We start from the raw sequence: 20,474 nt of genomic DNA, 5'->3' as shown, positions 1-20,474 counted from the left end.
GTAGTACGGGTTTATATGGCCGATAAAAATATATATTTACACACTTTGCCCGCTTTCGTACGCTCCACACGCGTCAATGCGACGGCCTCCCACCGCCTACCGCCCACCACCCACCGCCGCCTTCAACCCACCCAAAAAAACACCACCCATCACTCGTGCACCTGCCAGCCCGAACCTCTCCGAGAACCTATAAACATACTTATGTACGTATTTTGTCCGATTTAAACACATTTTAATGCTGCGTAAATAAAGCAAACAATCTGAACCATCCACGTGCTTTCTTTCACCGCCCCGAATCCCAAACGTACCACACCTTTGAAGCATTTTTTTGTTTTTGTTTTTGAGCAACTATTTTTATGAAGAAAACGAATAATTTTATTATAAATCTATGTGTATGCATATATTTGGGGGATTATTTTTGCAAATATTTTCTCATGTCGAAATAAGTGTGATTCTTGTTGAGTACACATTTTGCTGGTTGATTTTTGCGTGATTAAATTGGCAATATTGTGGGTAGCAAAACGGAATTGTAGTGATGCAAATATGTTGGGGAAAAACAATTATGACGTAAACAAAACTGCAGACATAGAAAATGTGTAGTCTAGGAAGGGGAAATAAAAAAAGGGATTAATTAGTATTAAGTTTTTTGTTATAATTATATTTAAAACTACTAATAGCCTATAACCTGGTCATTAAAAATGCACGATTTTCCCGAATGGCTTTATTTCTGTATTATACTACCAAAAACATAAAATGAAAATATTTAAAGCCCATAAATCTTATTCCAATGTTTGTTTTCTTTTAATTTGCGTAGGGGCTTTCGACCAAAGTTTGCGGAGCCAATTCTCGGCCAACAAGAGAAATAGCTGGAAAAGTATAAAAAAAATCACCGAAAAATTTGCACACATCATAAACGATAGATCGCTGGTCTCGAAAGTTATTAATTTGTTGGCGCCACTCAATCAGCCACCAATGGCAAGAACAACAACAAAGGCGTCGTGGTGTCGCCATCAGTCAAAGTTCTTGTTTGATTTACATGTTTATCTTTATCGGCTTGCCTGAGTGTGCAGAATAAATTATACAACAAATATCCCAACATTCATGCGATCGCTCGCCACATATCTGTCTAGCTGAATTTTGTTGTTTGTCCCCAATGCCGCCTTTTGGTTAAATTGAGTTGTGTTAAGTTTCACACATAAACGATACGAGCAACAGCTGGTTCATATGCAAAAGGCGACAGAAAATAAAAATAAAGTTAGCCAAATACAACTCGCCTGTAATTAAAAGCCACAAAAGGCAAAAATGTTATTGAGTAAATTTCTCGGAAATTCAGCCAAACCAAACTGAATACACAGTCATATCAATAAAAAGCGACCTTTAAAAGTATCTTTTACGTTGACCATTCCCCCAACTGGCGCCTGAATTTTTACCCAAATGGAAAGGGGAGAAAACGGATATAATTCTTGCCTGGGGTCTGTTTGCCCATTCAAAAGATTACATAGAATTGCAGCTGCTATTTATTCAATTTAAATGAACAACAAATGTATATGTAAATATGTGTTTCTAAATTAATAATGTATAATTTTTGTTTGTTTTTCAGGTACGTTATCCAAACTGCAACAAATTTGGTGGTTTTTTAAACGGAGTCTGAAAGGACCTTTGGGTAAATAAATCAAAAATATTAGAAATTTAGGGGTTTTTAAATTTCAAATATTAACTGTTGTCCCGTCTCATTAATTATTTTTTGGAATGCAAATTATAGTCCAAAAGAAATTTTATTAAACAAAATGTAATAATTATCTTTAAAAAAGATAATGGTATTGCGTTTAAATTTTAATTGACTCTCCGATTTATTATAGTTTGATTAAAATACAATTAAAAACATTAGCTGTTTGTTCGTAAACATTTTCGAGCGATTGTTTGTGCTTAAAGATTATTTATTTAGAGTCTAGAGTCTAGACCCTAAGTTCATCCATATAAGCAAAATGTTCATATATACCCACACAAAAGCAATTAATACGGGTACCGAACTGATATGATATGTTGATTCTCGGTGAACTTCGGCCATTACATGGGCACGTTTCTTATATGCAACCTTGATTTTCCAAGCACATTTTTTGTCGCCTTTTTTAAGGTCTTGTCATCATTTTTCATTATTTCACATGCATCAACAGTATGCAGTTTTTGTGTCGTTTTTTTTTTTTGTTTGCTTCTTTCTTCGCTTTATTGTGTGTATAGTATTATAAATATTTTTTTTATTTTTTTGCCCAACCTAATCAGTTACAAAAGCAAGCGGCAGCGACGTGCTTGGGTTTGTCGTGATTGCACTTTTAATTTACTACGGTCGTAGTACGAAATCGTATGCTCAAACGTTGCATATACTCGTATTATAATGCACACACAACAAATATGCGAGTATGAACACAAACCGGCCGGCCCACGCAGGCACAGAATCGGGTTGCCAAGACGGGGCCCCTCAGTTCCAATCCCCAGACCCCAATCCCCAATCCCCAGTCCTCAGTCTCCGGATCCTACGGCCTACACAGAAACCACTGGTTCTCCGCTTTGACACGATTCCCGACTACGACGACGGTTGATTGGGCGATCGGAGGGGTTGGGGCTTAGATCCAATGAAATTAATTAATGAGTGGCTTGTCCCAAAAGCGTGGGTCGTTTCTTTTTTTTTTTTTTTTTTCTTTGTTTACTACTATTATGTTGTTTTATTTTTTTTCTGAGCCGGGCGCCTACTGGCGGCAGAAGCTCAGTGAATTTTCGCGTAGGCGCATATTTTTCGGGCTCAAGTTTATTGTTTTCACTTATCGTCTCGTGAAATGGGTCTTAAAAGCTTTGATTGTAAAATATAACTAATTTAACATGTCAAAACTATCAACTCGAAGATCCGGCACGATTATAAAATTGATTTCAAAACGTGAAAGATTATTTTTTCGAAACTTTGATTTTTTAGACATTTTAATGGTGGAGAGCGAGGGGATTTCTTGAGCATAAAATTCTTAGAATTAGTTTGTTTAAAGAACGTTTTTATTTATGTAATAAATACTCTGATTAATGCAATTTCTTTAAAGAATGTGAGAAGTGGTGTATTTTATACATTTTATTGACGCGGGAGATACAATGTTTTCTTAGAACACTCATAGTGTTTATGTTTAAAACTAGTGAATAAATACTTTTCAGTTAACCAAAGTGAATTATCCATCAATACCATTTCTTTGGTTAATTTCAACTAAGACTAATCCAAATTATTCATGGATCAACCCACTCACAGATTTCTCCTAAATAACCCTTTACTAATCTCATATTTATTTCATTATCTCAATGTCGACCCACGCAACTTAATTGATTTTCAATCGCCTAAGTTTCCACTAATTGTGAAATTCGAAATAAAACAAAGGAAACTGACGGAGAGATTTCTTGGATATTGACTAAGCTTCAGACCAGAGGCGTAGCCAAAGGGGGTGCGAGTTCGCCAGATAATCAGGGAGTGTAGAGCTGTCGCAATTGCCCGCCTTGAGCTACGCACCTGAGCCACTGACTCAGCCACCAGCTAAACAAGTTGGTAGCTGTCGCGGTTGGGCTTATGAAAATCAAAGCGTGTCATGAGTCAGGCCAAGTCGGTACTTTCAGGAACGTGGTAACAAATGTTGGGCCACGCCACACGTGTACAACATTTTCATCTGGCGATATGAGCAACCTACGACCTTTCAGCTGGCGGGTCCCTGACATTATCCTTTTGGTTCGCACTTTCCTGTTAGCACAGCCCAAGAATAAACAGAACCAAGAGGGACCAAACCAAAAAAAATAAACCTCAAAAATGTTACAGACTGGGTTGGGTTTGCGCTTAGGTCCACATATTTGTTTAGGTCTCTCGGTCAATCAACGAAAAAAAAAGGAGGGAAGAAATGAACTGGCCATGTTTAAATAAATAATTTTCAAGGTTTATTTTTAGGCCATCCCCTCAGGCACACCAGAGCTCACAAAAGGCCAGTAAGCCAATTATCACGGAGGCAGGGGGATCGGGCAAAGTGTGTGGACGTTGTGGGCATTTTGGGAATTTCAACTGAATGGAAATTGGGGTTTAAGTTGAACTGCTATTGTAATGGAATTGTCGATCAAATTACATTTGAATTAATCAGAACTGTAGGTTAGGGAAGGAACAGAGTAAATTGGAGTTTGAAATTGACATTTTGCGTTGCTAAAAGGCAATTATAACTAATAGATATCTTATTTCTATGTATTTAAAATTTAAAATCAAAAAAAAATATTGGATTTCACACTCATTATTTTATGTAATCTACTTACATATTTCCAACTGTTGCTTGCTATAAACTGTTCATGGTGCATCGTCTACCTCACTCATTATTTTCTCGGCGACTCTTTTTTCAATTTCCCGTGCTCTGATCTGAAATGTGAGATAAGCCACCAGCAATTAGTGGCTATATAAACAGACAACAGCAGCAGCAACAACAAGAACATCACCTCCACATTGTGGTCAAGTAAATAAAGTGACAAGCCCGCCACTACGATCCGGCCAAATGCCTTCAATTTGGGTTTATTTATTTATACCCATGTACCTATTTCCTTGTCGTGCCTATATGAAGGATCTACCCGGGTCTTATTTTCCCCCAGACCCTAAACCCCGTGAAGATAGCATGGAAATGGGAAAGGAAATAGGAATGGAAACGAAATAGGGCCAAACACGATGCGACACACACGCATTTTGCTAAGTGGTGTCAAATATTTACATGATATTATATTTCAATTTTCTATTTACCTTTTACACAAGTTAACTTTTGGGAGTCAATTGGACAGTACGTGTTCTAACTGCTTTTTACCTATATCTCGTAGTCCTTTTTAAATTAAATGTTACATAAAAATCATTACAACATTTTAAGTCGTTTTTGAACCGGTTTTAGTTTCTAGTTATGGTACCATCATTAAATTTGAACTGCTAAAAATAAACAAAGCCTAATCATAATGCATATTTTACTGTAAATACCAGATATTTTGCTGACCTATATAGCGTTTGATGTGTATTTGTTCAGGATCTCCACTTTCAAGTGCTCTACTTTCCGAGATATCGCTGACCAAGGGCGTTTGTTTTCCCTCGTTAGTTGTTCATTATTTGTATACGAATCGGTGGTTATTTATAGTTAATTGAGGTGTTCGAGGTGGCGCCTGTTGAAGCCAATTACAGTGAGCTAACTTGGTTAGGACACTTGGCCAGATTAGCTGCTGACGCTGACCATCACTCATCCTTCGATGCCTCTCAAGGTGAGAGGCACAAAGCGCAAAGAGAATGGACGATGCCGAAGATTGCAGGGAAATCGGGGAAATTCGTGGGGGAAAAGGGAGGGGAAAGCCACTTAGCCAGCAGCTGACGCACACAAAACTCTCCCTCTCGTGTGGGTGTCCGTTGGGCGGTGGCATCCTTGAGATTGCCCATGCTCATCACCATGCCAGCGCACGTTCCAAACTGGGAAACGTATCCTCGGCCAGAAGGCAAATGAATTTTCCTTTTCCCAGCCTTTTCCCTCGCTTTTTCTTACTGCTAGTGTTGAGCTTCGGTTTGGGTAAATCAATTTGAGGCCCCGTGTTATGTTAAGGAACGACTACAAAAGTGTTGTTCACAGTTCATTCCTCCCCTATCCAATAAAGCTGATGAGGATGAAGTCCTGGCCTGCCTTTGACACTTTTGGCCATAATAGTTCGCTCTGAAAGCCGGTCCCCTAATCATTTTTCCTCGCAACGCCCGCACTGCCTTCTTCGGCTTTACTTAAGCAAAGTAAACTGAATTCTAAAGATTTTTCTCCCCTATGCTGCTTTTCTTTGCCTTTATGGTTTTTGATATACATTTGTCGAGAAAAGTTCTCTATGCACTTTCGTTTTGGAAAAGGGTTTAGTAGCAAAGGGTAGGCACTCTCTACGGTTGTCAGAATATTTTTAAAAACAGGTGGGATACTAAGGGTGAAGTCTGTGTAAGAACGTTACAAAGAAAAAGGTTATTTACTTATTGATAGATTAAAACATTTTACAATTTAACAGTGAAAGTTTTGTTAGTTATTACGACTTTTCATTTATAACTTACTGAGCCCTAAAAGAACAAAATTTAAAATCTATTACGTATAATCCAAAGCCCATAAGCAGTCCAATTTTCCCACTCAATGGCCAAATTCCTAATAGTTTTACCAACTAACTTTTATCACTTTACTAAGCTTACACCGCTTTCCCGGCCCAGAAAAGAGTTATCGAGTCAAAGTTTTGCTTTAGCCTCATTAGCGTTGTTAGTTGGCCCAAAGTTGATAATAAAGTTGAACGTGTGCGTTACCTTGTTTTTCACGAGTTTGTCTAAAAATGTGTTTTATTGATTTTCCCCATTACCTTTCTAAAGTGTAAGTGTAATATTAAAGAAGAAAGTTTTATAAAGAAAAGTTAAATAAAAACTTTAATTTGACTATTCTGTGCTCTGTGATTGTGACTTAAGCATTCCAAACTTATGTTTTCCCAAATAGTATTTAAAAGCACATACATACAAAAGAAACGATCAAAAAACTTTTTATTTTATTTCTCTTTTTACTTAGAATATTGTACCATAAGTAAAATATATTTGCCCTTAGTCATGTATATTTAAAAAACAATCATAGTATATGGTTTGTGACTTGAATATTTTTGATAAGCTTTATTGTATGTTCTTGCGACCTATTTTTGAAATATATTTAATAAATTAAAACCATCATGGCAAAAAAATATATTGGTGAACGTAAACTAATGGTTAGGAAACCTGGTAGGCTAAAGAACCAAAACAAATATATATATAACAATATAAATACACGTATCCCAAATATATTTGCAATCTCACGCATTTATAACAATGAAATCACAATACTCCGAGGCACTCAAACAGCGGCACAATTTGCATTTAGAGCTCAATCAAATGCATTTTTCATAGAACAAACAACCAAACTGCCATGCACACACACATTTCAAATTATATGTATTCGCATTTTTTATGCAGTTCTTCAATGTATTCGCACTTTTTTTCTGCTTTCATAAATATTTGATAGTGAAAATTGCATAAGAACAGCAAAAAAGCAACGTTTAAACGAAGGAAAAAATAAGAACAGGGTTGCCATCTATATATTGACGCGATGACAAAACAATTCAACAATCAGAGGCGTGAGACTGTTGAAAAAAGAATTGCTATGCACATTTTTGATAGACATCGATTTCGAATTACAGCAATTATTAAAGGTTTTGCAAAGTGGCACGGGATACATGGGAACGTTCTCATGTGCTGTTTTTGTTGGCCGCATTGTGGTTTTGGTCTAATTTGCATTTTGAATTCAATTTGCAATCAAGTCATTAAATTGGGTGTGCTTGAGAATTGGTATAGTAATGGACAGAAAAACTAATCGAAGGTGTTCAGTTATGAAATGATAGTACGAAATACATGTCAGAAATATATCAGTTATTTCAATTCAGAAATATTTTAGTCTTTTTAAATTAAAGATTCTCTATTTCTGCCTTGGAAACTAATGGCTCTTCCACGAATTGTATTGACGGAAAAGCTCCAAGCCCCGCATAAATCATAAGTCCGCAACTGTGTTTATTTTGGCAGTGATTTATTGACATTTTATAGTTGTTTATGGTAGAATATCTCGAAGAATAATCTGATATGCTCATACTTTGTTTATTATTAACGTTTTGGCTAATATTTCAAATGAAATCCCAGCGATTCAAAATCATCAAAGTCGGTAAGCTGAGGCAACAATGTGGCCAGCAACATTTCTGTTTACGCACGCCAAAATGTTGCCGCTCTAAGCCAAATAGAATTTTGTTTTTAACCCACTCGAAGGCAAAAACAAATAAACAAAAAAAGTAGGAAAAACAAAATGTATTTGAAGCAGGGGCTGACTTAGGCACAGTTCCAATTTCTTTGTAGGCAACCGAGAGCTATTGACACGAACGAGAGATGCCGACGCCCGTAGGTTTTTTATTTTTTTGTATATTTTTTTATTTTTCATCCGCAATCTATCCTTAAACAGTAGCGTAGCGGGGGCATAAGGAACTGAGCTTTGGCTGTTTATTCTTTTGAACATTTTCCCCTTTTTTTTTTGTTTACTCTCATACTTTTTTCAGCTTAACGCTTTGCTCATGCGCCTCTTCATCGCCCTCTTCAACGTTCTTAGCTCTATCACATGAAGAAAAAATTAAAATATAAATATACTGTTCTTTTTTTTATAATAATTGGTTTATGAGTTTCAAACGTAGTTTTTTGTTGCCAAAACTTTTCTTTTGAATTATTCTTCAATTTAAAAAAAAACGTTTACAAATCTTAGACTATTTTAGCATATTATCAATGGAAAACTTAAAAAAGATGAATGACTGATTTCTCGGATGTTATTTTCCAGTGTACATCCCTATTCGGCATCGTCAGCGATGTCGGCGGCATATTGCATTGAAATTTGCAACACATTCCATTTTGTTGGTTCTTTGGCTACCGTTTGACGTTTGAGTCGAGATGGGGTAAATAAAAAGGTGGAAGGAGCTGAAATGGGGATGCCAAGAAGGCAGACAAGAAAAAAAAAGTCGAAAAAAAAAACGAAATGATTTAATGCAAATTTTATGCGGCCATACTTTTCAACAGCCTTTGCTCCTTTCGCTGCCGCTGGCTGTTGTTATTGTCATTACTGAATCGCCGTCTCCGTTCTGCATCATCATATTTAATCATGATCATGATCAAGATCGTCGACGGTTGTTATTGCCTGTCATCCCAAAACGATGGCAACATTTTAATACATTTTGCAACGGAGTTTCGAATTCCCCCTGCATTGCTTATTTATTCAGAAGTGCAGTTGTCTTTTGTGTAATTGAAGTTGACACTTGGTTGCAATGAAAATATTTGGGAATATATATTAGATCGATTCTTGTTTTGGTTTAGATACAAATGCATAAATAGTTTTTTTTGTATATCATCAAAACGAAAGGAAATATAATGAAAATGTATATCTAAAAATTGTAGCAATACATGACTTATTCCATGATTATAAAATACAATTATTAGTTTTTCATTTTGTAAAACCCCTTCTCATTGCACACATTTCTAAAACAATTTTTAATAATATAAAATATTAATCATTTTGTATTTATTAGTTTACATTATCTGGAATGTGTTGCTAAGGTTCCAATACCCTAAGAATAAAGAACTTTAAAATACATAGGAAATTGGTATATGTATGTATTTTGCAGTATGTAGATAGCAACTCACACAGTACTTATTCCGAGTGCTAATATACTTCAGATAATGATAAGTTCACTGATCTTTCGCTACACACACTCACATTTCTTTAAAGTGCAATGTATGTATTTAAGTACTAAATTGTTTCTTAACTGCAATTAGCTGGAAACACCAGGCGACACAAAGACCAACAGCACTAGCAGCTGCAATGACGGCAATGTTGATGATGATGATGGCCAGGAAAAATTCTTGCTCTGACTTCTAGCCGCTAGACAAAGCAAACAATTTTAATTAGTCTGTGGTCTAAGGAGAAACTTTTCGCAACATTGGCAAATTAATCGAAATGCATTAAAGCCAATTAAGAGACTGCAACTAAATGTGCAGGGGAAATGCGGTGGCTGCTAGAAGGCGCCAAAATGCAGTTTCCCATTTTTTTGTTGTTGGGTTCTTTGCTGCATTTTTTGTAATCAAGAAGATGTAAAAGCGTCTGGCTACCGTTAAAGTTGTATTCTTCTTAATTTTTGAACGAGCTTGAGAATTGTCTGCCGAAGAGTTGTCGGAGAAGAGCTCACACCATCCTCGGCCTTACAGTGAAAATTCATTGACATGAACACAATATCAATTTTCCTTTTTTTAATAAACAACAATAAATCAACATTTAAACATCTTAATTCTTACGGTACGCCATGGGAGGATGGGTCAAAACATAAAAGTAGTCCCACTATTTAACATTATTTCTTATATTAAAAATAGAAACAAACTTATGTTTTTAATTTTTTTAAGGCACCTTTGCAAGTACTTTTTATTTTTAAATTTTTTGTATCATTACTATTATTTAATTAAAACAAAAATCGAAAAATTAGTAATAAATTTGAAAGAAAAAGAATATACATAGGCAGTTATTTAATCGGGTTTTAAAATTATATTAGAAACTCGATTCAAACTTTAGTATTTTTTGATCGACTTGCTGAAGTTTTGCTGTCTATTCGTTTTTCCTGCCTTTTTGTATTTTCGCCCCGTCATCTTATCGTTTGGCCACTGCAATCAGTCGTCGGCGCCCGCGCTGCTCCACATTTCAATTTCACTCCGCCAAATAGAGAGAACGAGGAAAAAGGAAGAAAAAAATTGTTGCCTCTTCTGCCGTTTTCTTCTGCTTCAACATTTTCGCGCTTTTCATGTTGCCAGGGACAGACTGCTTTGGTATTGGTGTTGTTGAATTGGTATTGGTATTAGGCCCTTCGTGTCCCCAACACACATATACACTAACGCACACAACCTCATCACTGGCACGTTGTCTTTACAACTTTACAGCAAAAGCAAACGGGAGAAGGAAGCCTTCGTCAACATTCAACATCCCGCAGCAGCCTTTTTCATTCTTCTCCGCTGCATTCTTATTTTCCCCATAGTGCAATTGCAACAACAACTACAACGACAACCACATAAGCTCAAGCACAGCGCATACAAATAATTTACGCCATGCAAAAGCGAAAAGCTAAAAATGAGTAAATGCTGCAAATACACACACACACAAACTATGAGTAAAGGGCACAAGTGGGGACAAAAAAATGGATTGAACAACACATATAAAACAAAGAAAATTATAAATGTAGATCTTGATTATTAATTAGAAAGGACTGTATAATAATAATTCACCCAAATTAAAAAATAATTTAAAACATGTTAATTAGGAATCAAAGAAATTTTAAAGTTAAATTATTTTATTGTTACGGCCTTATTTCCTGATCCCTATTGCAATTTACATTTTCATTGCATACTTTTTAGTGCGTTACTGCTGCTTTCAAAAAAGGTCTAAATATCCTTTCAAAATATTTATAATAGATAGATAATAGCACCGGAAGGCTGTGAATCAAATGTATAATTTCCAATTAAGAAATAATTCTATTTCATATAATATATGAAAATTTATATTTTTGCGACCGCTGCTGTTCAGCTCTGTTACACGCGCCAATGTAAAATCATCCTCCGCTACTGTAGTTTTTGTTGTTGCTACTGCAGCACATTGCATTCATGCGTTCCCGTGTGTGGGTACGCAAGCTCTGTGTGTACGTGTTGTAGGCAAGAGCGAGAGGAGGAAGGGTATTCGAATGCACGAGTTATTTGCATTTACTCTACGCAAATGAGCGGCATTCGACGTTACTCATTCTCTGATTCTCCTGGAGAGAAAGGATGAAAACGAAGAGGGAAGAGAAGAAAAGACGAGGATATGAGAGGAGGCATAAATGAGAGTGGGTGGGGAAAGGTAGAGGAGGAAGGGTGCCCATAACTCACTCTCACTTGATGCTGCATTATTTTGCTGTTGCCTGCTTTGAATGACTAAGAGCGTACTTTTTTTTGGTTGATTTGGGGAATGGGCGAAGGGCTGTTGACGAGTTGGCAACAGCATAAAATACAACGTAAAAATGTCAGAAATAAATGCACAGAAAAATCACAGCAAACAAATTCACAGCGCTAACTGCACTCCCCCGTTCTCTCGGTCTCTCTCTATCTTTCACTCCCTCTTTTTCACTAGAGTGGGGTTACTGACATTGCAGCAGCCGGGCAGCGACGTCAGCAGAGCTGCGTTTGTACCGTTGCTAAGTGCAATGAGTGCGGGAGGGAAAGAAAGAGTGGGGGAGTTGCCCAGTGAGTGGGAGAGAACGGGAGGAAGTGGAAGAGATTAACTTTCTGCATGGACTTTCGGCTTGCTCTCTTCTTTGCTCGCATATTCTACACTTTTCGTTTCGTTTTCGATTTGGCGCCAAAACAAATGACCGTAAGGGTTCAAGGAACTCTCTTCTAATTACACTGCACTATTCCTGCACTCATGTCCATATTAAAATAATACAGAAAAAAAAAATGATATAAGATTAATAGAAAACATAGAATACATATATTTTGGTCAGATGATATGAAAGCTCGAATGTAAATTCAAACCAGATTTTTTTTTGCTACGGCCTACGCTTAAGCCTTAATATTCTAACGTAGGTTAATTATTTGTTCATTGAATTAATAATTTAAAACCGATATGTATTTAAAAAAAATTTTTTTTCTGTGTAACAAAGGCACTTTAATGTCCCACACACATCGTCGTCTCGTTTGCACGCATGTTTTGCATTCAATTTAGCACGACTGCATTGAAATCGATCGCGTAGGTATTAGTTATTTTGTCTGTATGACATGTGTGTATTCGTATCATAAAACTGAATATGCCAATTAACAACAGCAGCCAACAATAACTAACTAAAACAATAACAGCAAAAACCAAGTGCAATGAGAGCACAAGAAATTGACATGCATGCCAAATGCAGTTGCTGAACCACATCATAAAAAGCAACAATGGCAACAATAAAGACAATGCAGATGGAAATGATGGCAATTGAAACAGCCACACTTACGCCAACATACACACACGTTCCCTTAAACACAAATGTAAACCGAAAATTGCTGAAATTTTGGCAATGGGTACTATAATAATCAACAGATAACTGTAATAATGCTCACATTGCATTGCAAGATTTTTTTGCTTCCAGTTAAGTTGCAAGTAAATCCCATTGTTTCGCAGATTAACCGATTTACGTCAAAAGAAATGTTAATCATCAATGAAGGATAATCGTTAAAGTAACTTAAATTCTTTTTATTCTGCAAGACAAAGAAAATGCCATTATTATAACATTGTTATATTAACTAGCAGTAACCATTTTTATTATTTATTAGTGTAAATTAGGATTGGAAGTACTGGGTTGGAGAAACACAGAATTTATTGGGGACTATTTTATTAACTGGAAGGTACAGTCAGTACATTATTTAAATGATATTTCTACTCCTAATGGTTTGACATTCAAAGCAATTTTAAAAGCCTGAAAATAACTGGAAAATGTAATGTAATTCAGTAATTAGTACACCTATCTTCAGATTGGGCTTACGTTTCACTGGTTGCCAGAAGCTGTGAATCGCACACGATATTCGGATTCCCAGCGATCCCAAGTAAAGTTAAGGGGAGAGGTGGATATGGTTAGATTTACTTAGCCACGCATCGGTAGCAACCTTCCTCCCTCTGACCCCCATTTTACCTCCGACTTTACCTCCACTTTGATGTCGTTTTCTGTGTCTGGGCACACACACACACATTACTGTCGCCCCACACACGCCCCATGCTGCAACGCATGAACAAATATAGAAGATATGCAGTTATTTACATAAAAGCTTTATAAATATGTGCATAAGCTTGCCACTGTGCTCTATGGATGTGTGTGCTGTAGTAGGGAAGGGGAAGAGGGTAATGGTGTGTACATGTGAGCATATGTCAAACTAATCGCAAGCTCAACTTGCCGACGCCACGAGTCGAGTTTTAAGCCTGATCCTGAGGCTGAGCCTTCATCGGAGGCATCATATTCAGATTGCTGTCGACTCTGATGGAGCATTTTATTCCTTCTGCGAAAAGTCAAGTCAATTGGAAGAAAAGTTTGCGCTTGTGCCTGGGTTGACGAAAGCTTCCCCAAGGAAAACAAACTTGTGTGCAACAGAAAAGAAAAATAAAATCACATTATACATAAACGTTTGTTGATAAGATCGTTGCTATTGATTAAGAGCACCACAGAAACGAAAATACATCAAATTGTTTTTAAATTCTTTAAAAACAGAAACACATGCTGCATGAAAGTCTTAAGTACGACAACACTTAAAATACGATTGATCTTGAAATAAAAAAAAAGCAGAATATAGCTTCCTAACCAAAGAGACACAAATATGTTAGCAAGAACCTTTGCCCACATTTCCAGAATTTTCAAAGCTATTTTTCGCAGTGTTACTTTGGCATTTACCACGCTTGTCCTAACAACTGTACCAGACACCGTGTCTGCCACCTTTCAGCGTCTTCTTCTCGCCTCTGCAACGCCGCCCTTGTGGACTTTTCCTAACAATTGCAATTCGCTGCTGGCAGCCTAGCAACCGAAAGCGCGAAAGCCCTGGCCGCAGTAATGAAAAGCAAAGTTGTGAAAAGCGAGCTAAAAAAAAGAATGGTTGGGGAGAAAAAATAAAGCAATCATTGCACTTGTCCCGCGCAGCAGCAACAACTAACTGCAACAACAATATGGCCAAGGCTGCAGGTTTTTTATTCATTCCTGGTTGCTACGTTGCTTCAATTTAGCTTCGTTTTCACTGTGTGTGTGTGTATAGTAGTAAGGGTGTATGGGTTTAAGAGCTCGCCCACAATGGGCGTGGCAGTCATTTCCCGCAATTACGCCTACACACAAGCGACCTGAGTTGGGGGGATATAGCGATGTAGATGGATGCGGATTGTGGATGGAAATGGAAAAGGATATGGAGATGGAGATGCAGGCGGACAGGAGTTGGTCCTGCGATAAGCCGTATTTGCAGCAGCTGCCAGCGAGATGTGGCAACTCTGGCCGACTACTACAAAGCCAAACGGTCGTATACGTATCATGCCCAGAAGTATGCTACACTTTTTTGAGCTTCAAAGTCTGATGAATTAAAAGCCAAAATGGGCGAGGATTGGTAAAAGTTTGATGAAAATAAATGGAAAACATGATGGACTGAGTTTGCAGGTTGTTCTGTTTGGTTGCGGATAAAGTTATGGCGTTTTAGGTATCGATAAGTTCAACCATTTATTCATTTTAATAACTCCTTAAAGGGATATATGTCGATAATGTCTTACACAGATTATCCTTCCAAAAATGCTCCTCGGTGAGACCAACTTAATAGCATGTTAATACCGAGATCTTTTGTAATATTTAAGGTGGTTTTCTCATTTCTTAAATCACATTTAGTAGAGCTGTAAAATATAAGATGTGCACTTTAAGATTACATTAATATTTCAACTATAAAAAGGTTCTTAACCACCGAATTACATAATTAATGCTGGAAGAAACTGAATAAACCGTTAATCCGTCACTCAATTGCAATAAGCTAATTAAGTTTCTTCGGATATACTCGTTACTCTGTGAATTTGTAAGCCCTTAAGCGCTATATCCTCCATTCACCTACCTTTGCCCCCCGTTTTGAAATTCCAGGCTGACTACGGTGGGTCTATTTCTGCGCCTCAATCTGTGTGTGTATTTGTGGTTGCCGGATGATTTTGACTTTTTGTGCAACTGTACGTCCGTCTGTCTGTATGGCTTTGGCATAAAATGTTTCAAGTGTCATTTATATTTCATTTTTACACTTTTTTTTAATGCCGGCTACGGCCACGCCCACCGCCCACAAGCCAACCCAGACCACTGGACGTCTGTGCAAATTAAAATGTTTCCGTTGTCGTCGCAAATTCGCACACAGACAGAGAGGCCCATAGTTCGGCGAGATTGAATTTTATGGCCTGACGTCGGGCGCCAGAGTTTCTGCGAGTCCTGTGGATCGTGGCAGGATGTCAGGGTTGTCCGGATGCGGATTACACTAATTATGAAATGACATCGACAACGGCGTCGTTGATTTTAATGGTTTTCTGTTGTCAACTTAATTAACAAATTTTCTCGCCTTTCGCCTCGATTGCAGGAAGGATGCTGCTGATGTCACCGCCGTTGCAGTAGCAACACCAGCCGAAGTAAAACACAACCTACCCACTCCACTTCCCCTCCCAACAACAAGCCACACACATGTTGCTGCCACAACTAAGATGCTCAGCGCTGCCAATGCAACTGCAACAGCAACACATGGAGGAGGAGCAGCCGCGATTGCCGCAGCCGAGACTTATGTCATAACAAACAAACAGCAGCAACAGCAGCAGCAGCAGCAACAAGTCTTTGTTGTTGCCGCCAACAAAATGGTGATACCAGCAACGGGAGCAACAATCGCCGGTATACCAACAGCAACAACAACAGCAGCCGTCGAGTCAACAGCAACACAGCAACATCAGCAGCAACACCAGCAACATGTGCTGTTCCAGCCGCACCTACAGACAACAACAGCAGCAACCAGCACACCTCAGCAACAGCAGCAACAGCAACCACCTCAGCCGCGGCAACACCCCAAGAAGCGAAAGTTCGATCCAGCAGAGCTGGACAAAACCGAGCAGCATCTCCAGCAGCAGCATCCCCAGCAACAGCAGCAACTGAATCTGCAGAAGCAGCAGAAACCCGCCGACACAAATGGCAATAGCGATGGCCTGGCTAACGGCAATCAGCTGCATCGCATGATCGTGAGTTGCGGTGCAGGCGCCAGCAACAACAGTAGCAGCAGCAACAGCAATAGCAGCGATATCAAGCAGCAGCAACGTATTATCATTGCATCCCCGCTGCAACATGCCAGCGGTAGTACTTACAAGCAACATGTTGTCAGCGGCAACAATAGTCACGCAGCCACAATTAATCATCAGCAACGCACACACACGCCCACAACCGCCGTCTACTACCAACAGCAACAACGTTTTAGCTTTAACTCAAACAATCAGCAACATGTACAGGAACAACACCAGCAGCAGCAACAGCAGCAGCAATCCCTGCTCGATCTCAGCGAGTGGAACAACACGCGTGTCCTAGCCAAAATCCACAATCACTATGCCCCCGGGATAATACGTCCAGTGCTGGATACGTCTCCCGACTCAATACTCGTGGAATTTGATTCCACCGAATTGGGATTGCTGTTATATCCGGATGTGTTGCACCAGGGACGCAACCATGTGATACTCGATGCCAGTCCGCCCATGGCGGATGTAAGTAGACCGAACGAAACTTTTTTTTGGGAGTCGTACATTCTAATGGAGATTTCTTTTCCACGATTAGATTACGCTGGATGCCCGTGTCTGTGTGCGGCAACGGGTGGAGGGTCGTGGCTCCGGCAGCTTCGTCTACGTGGAGGGCATCATTACGGACATCAACCAGGCTACGAAGCAATATAGCGTGCAACTGATCGGCGATGAAATGGTGAGTCAAAAAGGGTTTGGTTAGGTTTCAACGGCAGTTGGAAAATATTTTAAAACATATGTATTCAGAACGTAATATGTATGTAGTAGTAAGTCCGATTACAGTTGAAATCAATTTTTCAGCTGGTTTCTTATTTTCGATGTAAAAAGCTTAAATAATATTAGAGATTTTCATCCTTTTAAATGGTTAGGTTATCTTTAAGAGTATTGGGATGTACGACAAAAGTGATATCTAAAATTAAGTCTATTATGAACTTTTTTCAGGCCACCACTAAGGTAGTGCGTCGCGCCGATTTGAGGCTGCTCCAGCCGCCGTGGTGGGATGAGCTCAACGAACTGACGCCTACGGGTGGAGCCACCGTCCCCGCACCCAGTGGCAAGCGGAAGGTGTCGGCGGGAGGAGCAGGAGCAGCATCTGGCGAAGCGATGGCCGTGCCCAGTGGCAATATCGTTTACCCGAAAGCAGCCACCGGTGCGCCATTGACCTTTGTGGCCACCCGCTATGACGGCAAGCTGCCCACGGCACCTCCCACGCCCACCCACCAACAGTCGCAGCAGCATCTCGTAAAACAAGAAGAGTATTATCGGACGACGGCCACGTCGCCGTTCCAGACGCGACCCCCATTCGCCGGCCCTTCCCAAGGATCGGAGCAAGTGGCCCAGGCGGCGCAGTCGCATCCCCCGCAGACCAACGGCCTGCCGGACCTCGTGATCTCCCCGGGCAGCAATGGGCAGCACCCCAAGATGCAGCAGCAGCAGCCACAGTCGTCGCGGGGCTACGACGACTACGACTCGGACGACGAACTCAAACGGGTCGGCATCGGATACTCGCCAGCAGCCGGCGAGCTGGACACGGAGAAGATGAGCGCCTGCAGCAAGCGGAGCAGCATGCAGAGCCGCGGCAGCACGTCCAGTCTACTCGACCAGAGGCTCACACCACGATCTCATCCAGCAACACCAAGGTGAGTGCAACACTTTCGATGAGAACGAAATTTCAACAGGCAGTTAAATAATTAGTGAAGTTATGAATTTCGATTCTGTAATAAATTTAAAATTACTTCCTTAACACCTCATAACACAATCTACTGAAAATGTATTTCAAGAATGCATAGGCAAATCTAAACCTAACAAGATTGCAACTAACTAACCATATCCACTATTTTGTATCCTGTTATTCATAACTTCTCCCCTATCCTTTACCGCTTGCTAATGAACCGGCAGTGCCATCCACAGATCTCAGGCCACCACGCCGCACCGCTTCAAGAAGGGAGACATCGTGGAGTCGGAGTCCGGCGTGCGCAAGAAGTACAACGGGAAGCAGTGGCGCCGCCTGTGCATGCTGTGCACCAAGGAATCTCAGCGGCGCGGCTTCTGCTCCCGGCATCTCAACCAGAAGGGCAATAATAGCGCCCTGCCTTCGTCCACGGGCCCGGGACGTCTACTAAGGTGAGCTATACTTTCATTCTTGCTTTAAGAAACTTTAAAATTATGATTTCCTAAAAAAAACTCTTTTTAAACCTTAATATTATTGATTAAAACTATATAATTAATTTCGAAGAAATAAGATTTTATTAAAAAAAAAAATGTTCAAAAAAATATATATTTTAAGGAACTATACAAAAGTATTTATTAGTTTATTTCAATTATTTATCTATCTGGTATTCCATTATTAGTGACAGCCGATCAAGCAGCAAAACGCAGATCGATGAGGACACCTCTCGCGATTCGGAGACGTCGCCTAACTATCGGGTCAAAGGTCGCTACGATCAGGAGGAGACCGATGCGGCCGTCATGCTGGGTAAGTCTCTTCGCCGCCATCACACCTCTTGACTCTTTACGATCCGGGCAGAAGGTATCATAAAAGCATTTAAAATTCCGTTTTGGAACCCGGTCCGAACTATTTATTCATAGTTTGTAGCAATTCATTCCAAGGCTGGCCTTCCCAGCCCCTCGTGCCATCCCTTTCGAGCCTGACCAGCGCCGGCTTAACCGTTAATCTATCTCTGTTCACGCAATTACATAGATAGAAAAAGGCAGCAGGCATAGCGGTCCGAAAACGATATTCTTCACGGCGCTTCTGGAAAAATGTTCTTTGGTTTCGTCTTCGGGGCAGGAGAAATGTGTGCACCCTACACAACGTAGAAAACCTCTTTTTCATACCTTATACAGGGGTCCCCCTTTTAAGAATTCCTTTGGAATGCAGAAGAAACGAACGTCTTTCATTCAGAGCAGAACCGGATTTCTAAAGCACTGGAAAAAGTGTTCGTTAAAAGACCATAAAAAGCAGACCTAAAATAAATGGATTGTCGAGCTCCTTTGGAACATAAAAATGGGGTCAATAAAGAGGTTTATTTTATACATAAAGGTTGTATGATTAAAAATAAATATTTTTATGATTGAGTCTGGTATTTTAAGCCTTTGGGTATAATATCGGATATTAAAACGGATCACTGAAAAATATTAAAGATACAATTACAAAATTTGATAGGCGTTACCATTTTGTTTCAAATATTTTGCATATGTAGGTCTAGTTAGACTTGTACTACTTTTTTCTAAAACAGTTTTCTAAAAAAGATTTATTTATTATTTACCAAGCTACATTTTATACAATTTACGATTTTCAGATTATTGCTTTATTATGTATTATTCCTTTTTGTAATTAGTTTCTAAAAATTACTTAAAATGAATATGTTTAAGGTCAGAAATTATTCCTAAATTGTGGAGAAAATAGGCTTCTAAATAGTTAGTTATTTGTTATACCTTAAGTAGATACCCTGCCTAATTTCTTGAAAAGGTTAGGGCACTTGGTCAAGTCGACACGACAGAGACCTTTTAAATCTCTTGTTTTCTGGTTCGATGTATTTCCAATTCACCATAAAATGCATATCATAAAGTTTTATTGTGGCAGCGCCGTCGTACTTTCTGTTTTCCTCTCCTTCTCGACCTCCCGACCCCTGTCCATTTTTCACACACCTCAACAAAGGTCGTTTGTCCGTCCGCCGCTTTTCATGAAAGGTGTCGCTGCTGCGGCGCAAAGGTCGTGTCCGATTCCAATTTCGATCCCGAAAACGCATCAAGGGTTCCATTGTCCGCCGAAGAAAGAGAGAAAGAAACCTCTCTTACTCCCACTCCCACCCGCTTGGCCACTTGAGAGTGTGACCGCAGCGTGATTTACACGTCAGACGCAGCGACGTCGGCAGCGACAGCGACTGCTCAGCAGCAGCAGAGAAGGGAGATGATCAAGCAGAGGCGTACGCAGGACTTTTACCAGGGGAATATGGGAAATAATAGTGGGTGTGAAAAAAGTTAATATAGATTTATTTCAGGTACTTCGAAACAATTTAAGCA

At 39.3% G+C, this 20,474-nt stretch overlaps 1 protein-coding gene across 9 annotated transcripts in view; it reads left to right on the top strand.

Annotated features, from left to right (window-relative positions):
- The window catches only part of LOC108037126 (putative transcription factor capicua), a 44,488-nt gene that overhangs the window by 13,722 nt on the left and 10,292 nt on the right, over positions 1 to 20,474 (top strand). For 7 of the 9 annotated variants that reach the window (XM_044459032.1, XM_044459034.1, XM_044459029.1 and 4 more), the window contains 5 exons: positions 15,761 to 16,916; positions 16,987 to 17,127; positions 17,391 to 18,088; positions 18,348 to 18,572; positions 18,800 to 18,924. In XM_044459032.1, the coding sequence (XP_044314967.1) occupies positions 15,882 to 16,916; positions 16,987 to 17,127; positions 17,391 to 18,088; positions 18,348 to 18,572; positions 18,800 to 18,924 (2,224 nt within the window). In that variant the 5' untranslated portion in view covers positions 15,761 to 15,881. The remainder of the gene's footprint in view (positions 1 to 15,760; positions 16,917 to 16,986; positions 17,128 to 17,390; positions 18,089 to 18,347; positions 18,573 to 18,799; positions 18,925 to 20,474) is intronic. The other 2 variants (XM_044459035.1, XM_044459037.1) reach the window with 1 other exon arrangement.

The sequence above is a fragment of the Drosophila rhopaloa genome, unplaced genomic scaffold (genome assembly GCF_018152115.1).
Source record: "Drosophila rhopaloa isolate 14029-0021.01 unplaced genomic scaffold, ASM1815211v1 contig_178, whole genome shotgun sequence".
Classification (NCBI taxonomy): Eukaryota; Metazoa; Arthropoda; class Insecta; order Diptera; family Drosophilidae; genus Drosophila; species Drosophila rhopaloa.
The sequence above is the reverse complement of the archived record's forward strand: the minus strand, read 5'-3'. Positions and strand labels throughout refer to the sequence as shown.